Source organism: Cheilinus undulatus, linkage group 12, assembly GCF_018320785.1.
Source record: "Cheilinus undulatus linkage group 12, ASM1832078v1, whole genome shotgun sequence".
Lineage (NCBI taxonomy): Eukaryota > Metazoa > Chordata > Actinopteri > Labriformes > Labridae > Cheilinus > Cheilinus undulatus.
Genome location: NC_054876.1, coordinates 48,913,909 through 48,924,907, shown reverse-complemented (window position 1 = coordinate 48,924,907; position 10,999 = coordinate 48,913,909). Strand labels below are relative to the sequence as shown.

The 10,999-nt window shown below is 42.7% G+C and overlaps 2 protein-coding genes across 2 annotated transcripts; one reads left to right on the top strand and one right to left on the bottom strand.

Moving 5' to 3' along the window:
- The first annotated feature begins 1,079 nt into the window (after positions 1–1,079).
- Positions 1,080–2,526, top strand: LOC121518545 (protein PELPK1-like). Its single transcript, XM_041800898.1, has 3 exons — positions 1,080–1,087; positions 1,227–1,246; positions 1,394–2,526. The coding sequence occupies exons 1-3, from the start codon at positions 1,080–1,082 to the stop codon at positions 2,524–2,526; spliced, it is 1,161 nt and encodes a 386-aa protein (XP_041656832.1).
- A 415-nt stretch (positions 2,527–2,941) lies between these two features.
- Positions 2,942–7,940, bottom strand: LOC121518544 (hepatitis A virus cellular receptor 1 homolog). Its single transcript, XM_041800897.1, has 5 exons — positions 7,906–7,940; positions 6,261–6,596; positions 5,182–5,226; positions 3,461–3,540; positions 2,942–3,064 (listed from the first exon to the last, which is right to left on the bottom strand). Exons 1-5 carry the CDS (start codon positions 7,937–7,939, stop codon positions 2,942–2,944), a joined length of 618 nt encoding a protein of 205 aa, XP_041656831.1. The 5' UTR covers position 7,940.
- Between the last annotated feature and the right edge of the window lie 3,059 nt (positions 7,941–10,999).

Genomic DNA, 10,999 nt, shown 5'->3' with positions numbered 1-10,999 from the left:
AAAACTGAATTTAGAACCGTATAGATATATGCTCTTTAAAAAGTAGGTGGATCAGATGAGGAGCGAGGGTTTCCCTCAGAGTTTTCAGGTATAAATTCCTGTTAATTTGTCGTATTAAAGGGCTGTTGTTGCTTATAGAGATTCTTGTCCATAAATCAGGTTGGTTTCTTTTCCTCGTCACCACACTGTCCCTTTAAATATCCCCCTGGTGTCCATTTGGGTAACTGCAGGCACTCAGTAGACAGAGCCTCAGAGCTCAAGGACATAACTTAAATTCTACTGTAGTGTATTCCTCTCTGCCTTTCTGGTAGATGTTTTCCAAGGCTGAACTTTGTCTGTGGAGCTGCAGGGTGGACAACGTCAGGCTGAACCACACTGTGCTGAACTCCTGCTGCTGAGGTCTGAAACACAGAAACATCACTCTAACATCCTGATACTTTCAGTGTTAGATTAGTATTAAAGCATTTGTTTTTTGATACATTAAGTTTTAGTTTTAGTCATGTTCAGAGTAAGAAGAGTTAGTAAAGCTTCTAATCTACTGTAGTGTAATTCTTGTATGTGTATTATGTTGTTGGGCTGATGGAGGTATAAATCAAGGCTGCTGTGTTGGTTGGATCTTGAAATGGCCAGAATTGCATAAACCAGATTGTTTTGTGGAAGATGAAACTAAGCTGGAATGAAGAGTTTTCAATATACTCTTGAATTTTAAATTCCAACCTTCAACTAAGGTAAAAAGTTTTAGATACCTCTACCCTAACCCTAACCCCTAACCTAAAAAAAAAAATCCAGTAATAAACAGACAGATAACTCCTGTTTAGTGGAGTGCTGGTATAAAACTAGGTCATGACTAACTCTGAGAGGTTCCATCATCCTTCTGTCTAACTGGACAGACACATCCACCCTAGGTTGATGGTGTTTGTGGTTGTCAGATAAAAAGAAGAGTGTGTTGGTAGTTCAGGAAGAAGCTCAGAGTCACATTAACATACTGACCTTTTGTTGTGGCTGCTCCGTCGTCTCGCTGCAGAAACACAAAGACATAAAAACCATCATAAGACAGGAAACATGCTTTTATATCCGAGATGACTCAGTAATGTACCAATCCTGAGAGAAATGCTTCAGACCTGCTTACATTTGAATAAATGTGTTCATCTAATTCATCGATCACACAAAACAACTGTCAGAAATTCAATCTAAGATCTTTAAAATCAGTCACACTTTATTTTTAGAGCCTCACTTTACAACCAAAGTGATCAGCTGACATGTTCCTAAGAGGGCTGGTCTAGACCAGACTCTCTGAAGTATTATTAAAAATCCTGACATGTCTGTTTATCATCAGAATGATAAACACTGCCCTGTGGAGGTCTTCAATCATGGCTGTCTATATGCGATGCAGATAGAGGGTGTGGGGTTCAGGTTCCAGAGACTCGAGAGGCTCCAGAGGTTACAGAGGCTCCAGAGGCTCCAGAGGTTACAGAGGCTCCAGAGGTTCCAGAGACTCGAGAGGCTCCACAGGTTACAGAGGCTCCAGAGGCTCCAGAGGTTACAGAGACTCCAGAGGCTCCACAGGTTACAGAGACTCCAGAGGCTCCACGGGTTACAGAGACTCCAGAGGCTCCAGAGGTTACAGAGGCTCCAGAGGTTCCAGAGACTCGAGAGGCTCCAGAGGTTACAGAGACTCCAGAGGCTCCACAGGTTACAGAGGCTCCAGAGGCTCCAGAGGTTACAGAGACTCCAGAGGCTCCAGAGGTTACAGAGACTCCAGAGGCTCCACAGGTTACAGAGACTCCAGAGGCTCCACGGGTTACAGAGACTCCAGAGGCTCCAGAGGTTACAGAGGCTCCAGAGGTTCCAGAGACTCGAGAGGCTCCAGAGGTTACAGAGACTCCAGAGGCTCCACAGGTTACAGAGGCTCCAGAGGCTCCAGAGGTTACAGAGACTCCAGAGGCTCCACAGGTTACAGAGACTCCAGAGGCTCCAGAGGCTCCAGAGGTTCCACAGGTTACAGAGACTCCAGAGGCTCCACAGGTTACAGAGACTCCAGAGGCTCCAGAGACTCCAGAGACTCGAGAGGCTCCAGAGGTTACAGAGACTCCAGAGGTTCCAGAGACTCGAGAGGCTCCAGAGGTTACAGAGACTCCAGAGGTTCCAGAGACTCGAGAGGCTCCAGAGGTTACAGAGGCTCCAGAGGTTACAGAGACTCCAGAGGCTCCAGAGGTTACAGAGACTCCAGAGGCTCCAGAGGTTACAGAGACTCCAGAGGCTCCAGAGGTTACAGAGACTCCAGAGGCTCCAGAGGCTCCAGAGGCTCCAGAGGTTCCAGAGGTTACAGAGGCTCCAGAGGCTCCAGAGACTCCAGAGGCTCCAGAGACTCCAGAGGCTCCAGAGGCTCCAGAGGCTCCAGAGACTCCAGAGGCTCCAGAGGTTCCAGAGGTTACAGAGACTCCAGAGACTCCAGAGGCTCCAGAGGTTCCAGAGCCTGCCGAGTTTCCAGAGGCAGAGGCCTGCCATAACCATGAACCAGGATAATCCTGATCTGTAGCACATAAACAGTCTACCCCCTTTCACAGGGTTGAGAAGATCAGCCTGCTTTGGTTTCCGGTCTCTCTCTTCCTTCCAAACTTCACCATTGGGACTAGCTGACTGTTTGTCGTCTTAGTAACAGCTGTGATCAGCTGAATTCCTGGTTCTGAGTTGCTGATAGGCTCCTGAAATATGTGACATACATTAAAATCTAATCCTAGCTGCTGGTGAACTGAAGTTAACTGACAACACTGCCAGCTACCCAGACCATCGCTACAGCAGCTCAGTTCACAAAGCCGTCCCTGTTCCTGCAGCGCTCTAAAGGACTCGATGTGGAGTGAGTCTGTGGTCTGAGCTGGAATTTGAACATGCAACTAAACTAAAAACAGACGTTTATGTGGAGGACAGAAGAGAGGAGTGATTAGAGGACAGAAGAAAGACAGCTCAGGTCTGACTCACTGAAAACCAGGATTAAAGATGGGATGGTCAGAATCTCTAACCCAAAAACAGCCAAGACCAGAACCAGAATCTCACCGCTGCTCACCTGGAAGAAGAATCAGTCAAATCAATAATAATCAATATTAATCAGGAGTAGTTAATGATTTAAAGGGCTGGCAGCAAATTTGTCTTTGGAAAGAATTAACCAATCAAACAGATATTGAGATGAAGGCTTGTTGCTGAAGCTGAACCCCGGACTCTCTGATGGTCTGACATCATCAAAGATGGAGGCGTCTGGCCGTGGCGTAAAAGCTGGCTCACTGAATATGTTCAGTAAATAGTCTGTATGATAACCTGCATCTTCAGCCACCACCTTTGTGACCTACTCAGTCCTTCAGAGGTTTTTAGATAAACTTGTCTGAAATTTTGGTGGATAAGTGTAAATGTTTCTGACATAAATGTAAATGTTGTCACAGGTCGTCTCTGATACAGGAACACTCACCTCTGCCTTCATGCTGCTGGAGGGGGATGATGGAGAGGGGGAGGGGGAGGTTAACCTGCTCACGGTGGAGGTCAGCTGACCTGCAGAAACACAAAATGATAAATTTCCTCTTCCACATTTCCTGCTTGTTTATGTACGGTGACTGAAAGGGAGTGAATTCTGTTGGAGTCATAGCTAATATATTGATTATCAGCTGATTATACTGCAGTTACTGATAAAAAGAAGAACAGAGAGAAGACATCAGAGGAGATGGACAGTATGGTGGCTGAATCAGCTGAGGCAAAAGACGGGGGGATTTTTAGGAAATGAGCGTCTGATACTTCCAGATGTCAGAGAGCAGATCTGACAATGATCTCAGCAGAGGGCAGTAGAGTAAATCTGTATGTAGACATTACAGAGAGACTGACAGTCACCAGTGATAAACAGCTGACCAATCACAGGGCTCAGGGTTCAAGGTGATTAAATGTGAGGTAGTATAATAATTGAGGGTGTAGTAGAATAACTGAGGGTGTAGCTGAATACTGAGGGTGTAGCTGAATAACTGAGGGTGTAGCTGAATAACTGAGGGTGTAGCTGAATAACTGAGGGTGTAGTAGAATAACTGAGGGTGTAGCTGAATAACTGAGGGTGTAGCTGAATAACTGAGGGTGTAGTAGAATAACTGAGGGTGTAGCTGAATAACCGAGGGTGTAGTAGAATAACTGAGGGTGTAGCTGAATAACTGAGGGTGTAGCTGAATAACCGAGGGTGTAGTAGAATAACTGAGGGTGTAGCTGAATAACTGAGGGTGTAGCTGAATAACTGAGGGTGTAGCTGAATAACTGAGGGTGTAGTAGAATAACTGAGGGTGTAGCTGAATAACTGAGGGTGTAGCTGAATAACTGAGGGTGTAGTAGAATAACTGAGGGTGTAGCTGAATAACCGAGGGTGTAGTAGAATAACTGAGGGTGTAGTAGAATAACTGAGGGTGTAGCTGAATAACTGAGGGTGTAGCTGAATAACTGAGGGTGTAGTAGAATAACTGAGGGTGTAGCTGAATAACTGAGGGTGTAGTAGAATAACCGAGGGTGTAGTAGAATAACTGAGGGTGTAGCTGAATAACTGAGGGTGTAGTAGAATAACCGAGGGTGTAGTAGAATAACTGAGGGTGTAGCTGAATAACTGAGGGTGTAGCTGAATAACTGAGGGTGTAGCTGAATAACCGAGGGTGTAGTAGAATAACTGAGGGTGTAGCTGAATAACTGAGGGTGTAGTAGAATAACCGAGGGTGTAGTAGAATAACTGAGGGTGTAGCTGAATAACTGAGGGTGTAGCTGAATAACTGAGGGTGTAGCTGAATAACCGAGGGTGTAGTAGAATAACTGAGGGTGTAGCTGAATAACTGAGGGTGTAGTAGAATAACCGAGGGTGTAGTAGAATAACTGAGGGTGTAGCTGAATAACTGAGGGTGTAGCTGAATAACTGAGGGTGTAGCTGAATAACTGAGGGTGTAGTAGAATAACTGAGGGTGTAGCTGAATAACTGAGGGTGTAGCTGAATAACTGAGGGTGTAGTAGAATAACTGAGGGTGTAGTAGAATAACTGAGGGTGTAGTAGAATAACTGAGGGTGTAGCTGAATAACCGAGGGTGTAGTAGAATAACTGAGGGTGTAGTAGAATAACTGAGGGTGTAGCTGAATAACCGAGGGTGTAGTAGAATAACAGGGCTGTAGCTGTCGTACCTTCTGTGGTTGTCTCTGCAGAAGTCTCTGTTGTCGTCTGCACACCTAAAGATTGAAACAATCAGACATATGAGACTGTTTCACCTCTTCCTCCAAGCCTTATTACAGAACATGTTTGCACTGATGTTTCTGCATCAATCTTAAAACTCATACTCATTTATATACTTCTCATTAAATTCTTCCATTACCTTAATCTATTTCAACAATCCTAGTTTTTAATGAGCATGCTCCCATCATTCCCTGCTCCCATCATCACCATCTGTTATTATCTTCCTTATTGCAGAGTTCACATATTAGGTGTAAGGTCGCTTTTTCATGGCACTGTTCCTGCAGAATGATGCTGTTCTTGGGTGGTAGAGATGGCTGCTGCTCCCTGCCTCTTTATGTGTGTTCACATTTTTATTTCTGTTTTTTTAAAGTATTGTCACAAAGGCAGAAGTTGATGGCAAAATCTAAATCTATATGACAAAAAAAGGAGCAACAACAATAAAAAAAAAAAAAAGAAAAATGTGTATTTGCCAACTGTGAGTCTGGGCCAAGTAGAGAGGCCTAGTAGCAGGAGGTTGGGTGAGGCTGTGTGTCAGTAGAGCCCATCTACAAAGAGAAGGCAGTGGCTATCACAGTATTCATCAACACTATGTCATATAGAAATGCTAAAATAACATCATCTTCATCCTGAATTGCACTGGTTCAGCAACAACTGCAAAAAAGGTTGAAATAACGGGAAATGAAATCTAACTTTAACATGACACTTGCATTAGCAACAGTTGCAGTAGTTGCTAACAGCTGAAAGGGGGTCGGCGTCCCTTACCTCTGGAGCTGCAGAGTTTTGGGTTTGCACCCCCGCACCCTTAAACTACATCACACGTAAACACCTAAGAATGAAAGGCCTACACAGAGGTAATACTCCTGACACTGTAGCTGTTAGACAGGCTGCACATCACATGAAGGCAGCCGTGCAAAGCCCTTGGAAAATAACATGCCATTCTTAAGGAATGTCATGATTTAAAGAATTTATGCCAGTGTCTCCCCTCTTAAAAACATCCAGATACAGTATCTTATTTTAAAAAGTTTCTCACCTTTGATCACTTGCAGCTCAAAGTGATGTTTTTGGTCATTAAACCAGCCTGGCATTTCCACTCTGCAGCCGTAGCGTCCAGCGTCTGACTCCGTGAGGTTCAGGATGGTCAGAGAAACGTCTCCTCGGTCCAGACGTCCTAATAGTTGATACTTTCTAGAATCTCCTTGTGTCACTTTATTTCCATCTGTTGATATTAGTGGGTTGCTGCAGCCTGAATTTGGAATCTCTCCTCGACTCCAACACATTGAGCATGCTCCATTTCTCTTTATGTCATATCTACAGGGCAGAGTCACACTCTGACCCACTTGACCAATGACGATGCTGCATTCACTGACTGTGGAGACAATAAATATATAAATATCAGTGCTCTGTTTGACAGAAATGGCTTCTTTCTCACCATAGACCAGCCAGAGGGTTTAACCTCCATGCCACCTTTATTAACATTTATCTGATCTGATGTACAGAGCTGGTGTAGGTACCAGATCTGCTCAGGGTCCTGTCTCTGCCAGAGACTTAATGACTGGCTGTACATCAGCAGGCTGATAAAGGTGGTTTTCAAAACCTCTAAATAGGATGTTAGTCAAAATTTCCAGAAATGGGTGCAGGTAGTGTTTGTCACGTCCTATGGCTCCTTTCCTGCATGTCATTCCCAACTCTCTCATCCCTGTCCTATCTCTATTAATGAAGAGAACAAGGAAGCATTCCTGATTCCTAGTCATCTGCCTTTATTATCATTCGTCTCCCATCTCAACAGAATAAGAGAAAGAAAAATTGGGAAAATAGGAACCAAGGGAAAAATATCATCATCTCACATCATGCTGCAATACAATTCCTACAAAAGTATTCACCCCTTGGATGTTCTACTCTTTTATTTAATCTTAAAATCAATCATGGTCAATACAACTTGAGTTTTTCCACACAAAAAAAACCCTTTTTAATGTCAAAGTGAAAACAGATTTCTACAAAGTAATGTCAGTTAAATAAAAATAAATAAATAAAATACGTGACTGCATAAATATTCACCCCTCTAAAGTGACAGAAGTCCAGACAGTTGGTGCTAGTGGTCTCACAGTTAGAGAAATGGAGATCAGCTGTGTCTCAGTGATTCCAGTATAAAGACACCTATGTGTGGAAGGTCCAGTCACTGGTTCATCAGAACTCCTAGCTACCATTGTATCATAAAGACAAAAGAACACTCAGAGAAAAGGTTATTGAAAAGTCTAAGTCAAGAGATGGAGAAAAAAACATCTCAAAGTCTCTGAACATCCCCCAGAATTCAGTTAAATCCATCATAAAGAAATGAAGGAATATGTCACATGTGTAAATCTGCCTAGATCAGACCATCTTCACAAACTGAGAGAGCATGCATTCTTCTTCTCTTGTTACTAAATCGTAGTTGGTAAACAGCTTACAGGTGAGCTCCAAACAGAGAATTATTTTTATAATAAATTTAAAGAGTACAAAAAAATATAGTTTCATAAAGCTTTAAAGAAAGAAACAATCAATTAAATGGCCAAAATCAGAAGTTTTAGTCTTCCATTCATCAGTCTGATCCATTTTTAATCAAAGACAGAATGAATGAAAGTTCATGATGTTTAAGTCTGACCTGTCACTGTAGATGTAAATAAATGAATAAAGAGTACCTGAGAGGAGGGCGAGGAGCACAGCGATCTTCATGATGAACAGAGACGCTCTGAAGAGAAACTAACACTCACTCACCACATTCACACCACCCTCCACCCCCCACAGAGTCTCTGCATGCTGTAACTGAGGATGTAGTAGAATAACTGAGGGTGTAGCTGAATAACTGAGGGTGTAGCTGAATAACTGAGGGTGTAGTAGAATAACTGAGGGTGTAGCTGAATAACTGAGGGTGTAGTAGAATAACTGAGGGTGTAGCTGAATAACTGAGGGTGTAGTAGAATAACTGAGGGTGTAGCTGAATAACTGAGGGTGTAGTAGAATAACTGAGGGTGTAGCTGAATAACTGAGGGTGTAGCTGAATAACTGAGGGTGTAGTAGAATAACTGAGGGTGTAGCTGAATAACTGAGGGTGTAGTAGAATAACTGAGGGTGTAGCTGAATAACTGAGGGTGTAGCTGAATAACTGAGGGTGTAGCTGAATAACTGAGGGTAACATTAAGTTCCTTTGTAAAACAAAAAAAAAGTAGCAATCACAAATGCTCATCACAGTTCCAGTCAAGAGCCATGAGTATAAAAACCTGATTGTCTACAATGATTTTATCTGAAAACGTGTGACCTTTTCTTGTGTTTGGTTGTTGACTTCCACATTAGAGACATTTTCTATTTAGATGTTTACACCTAACTGTTCTGCAGGAGGAAGTCACAGCTTCACATTCAGGCCTTGCATGAAAACTACAGAGATTTAGTCAGTTTTGGATCTATGTGCAGCAAACACTTTCATCTGAACACCTAACTTATAGGAAAATGATCAACAGTGCAGTTTTCCGGTGGATTGTTTCTGTGCAAACTTGGCCTAGTTTAGAGACGAAGCTTGTTATTCCACACACAGCGTTTGTTCACTCTGGCGGTTGAGTGTTCACTCTGGTGGAGCGCGTTTGCTGTTTCCTGCAACCTCATTCATCACCACACAACCAGCGGTGTGATGGTCAGTGCTGTAGGGCTTGTTTGGTGAGGAAATAAGGCGCAGTTTTGAAGGTGTTTAAAATATGTCATTAAAAAGGTTCTCACCTTTCATCAGGGTCAACTCAAAGTGATGTTTTTGGTCATTAAACCAGCCTGGTCTGTGCACTCTGCAGCCTAGCTTCCAGCGTCCATCTCTCTGAGATTCAGGATGGTCAGAGAAACGTCCCCTCGGTCCAGCCGTCCCAATAGTTCATTCCTTATGGAAGACTTTTCCATCACTTTGCGCCCATCTGTCAATATGAGTCGGTTGCTACAGCCTTCCACTGGAATACGTCCTCACCCCCAGTACACTGAGCATGCTCCAAGTGCCTTAATGTTGTAGCTACATGGCAGAATGATGTTCTGGCCCACCTGACCGATGATGAGGCTGCATTTACCAACTGTGGAGACACAATAAGAAATTTAATGTAAGGCTCTGAGTCCAGTCTGACACTCCACACCCAGACCTGATTTACTATAAGACCCTCTAAATGAAAATAAATGAAAATGAAAATAAATCCCTTAAATAGATCAAGTCTGACAGTGAAGTAGGCTCAAAGATCTCCAACACGTCATGGAACCATCTAAAGAAATTCAAGAACAGATGAGAAACAAAGTTACTGACAACTATCAGTCTGAAAGGGTTACGATATTTCTAACGCTTTAGGACTCCAGCCAGCCACGATGAGAGCTATTTTCCACAAATGGAGAAAACTGTGAACTAGGGCTGAATGATTTGGTAAAATAATAGAATTGTGATTTTTTTCCCCCCAGTATTGATATGCGATTTTTCCTTATGTTCCTCATCTAAAGTACTATTTTCGAAGAAACATGAGCAGTAAGTTTTTCTATCTTATAACCAACACAATATTAGAATAAACAAGGGCTTAGAATTTTTAAAAAGCTAATTCTTATTATTTTTACTTGAAGGGATATAAATTGTTGTGTTAAAGGGAATGATGATTTTTTTTGTCATTTTCATATTTGATGAGAAAAAAAAGGGCAAAAATAACCTACAATTTTTGTAGACTATTCTAAAAAAAAAAATGGCACTATATTGTTGCATGATTTGTCATGCATAACATCTCTGCTGCAAAAACATTCTAAACCAGCATTTTGACAGAAGTATTGCACCTTCTGCAATTTAAAAATTGCAGCAGGCCATATTGGGATTCAATCTAATTTTCGATTAATTGCCTAGCCCTACTGTGGAGTGGCCGGCATACAAAAAGAGCGCATGGACGACTCATCCAGGAGGTCCCAAAAGAACCCAGAACAACATCTAAAGAGCTGCAGACGAGTTCATGATTCAACAGTCACAAAGAGACTGGGCAACAATGGCATCATGGGAGAAATCCAAGGCCAGAACTACTGCTGACCTGGACCACTTGCTGTAATTGATGGAACCATGAACTCTGCTCTCTAGCAGAAAATCCTGAAGGAGAATGTCCATCCATCAGTTCAAGACCTCAAGCTCCAGCAAACTTGGGTTATGGAGCAGGACAATGATCCCAAACATACCAGCAAGTCCTTAAACAGGCCGTCCATGCTGGAAAAGCCTCCAATGTGGCTGAATTACAATAAATCTGCAGAAAAGAATGGGACAACATTTGCTTGACTCTGGAATAAGCCTTAAACTTTGACATGTTGTGCAACAAAGACTATGCCAAGGAGTTTTGCCTGAAAATGAGTGACACCCAGTTATCAAAATGTTGCCAACATATTTGTGCAATTCAGAACGGGTGCACGGATTTGGCTGAAATTTGTCTTCCACTGACTTTTCTGGATGTGAACATGATTTTGCAGGTCAGATACTGTGAAGGAATTCCCCTGCAACCTGAGAAAGCGCGCTCCGAGCCAGTTTAGCCTTCTTTTTTTGAGATGTTATCAATGTATTTGTGAAATAAAGACTGTTAAGTAAATCTCTTGCAACATGAGTGACATCCAGCATGAAAAATGCAGGCAACCTTTTCGTGCAATTCATAAAAAGCACTAACCTCTCAAAGCAGATGGATACGCCTGTTAATGTGCTTCCCACTGGTGAATCCATCTTTCAAAGCTCCCTCTGAACCGTTTGGGCCTGAATAGAAA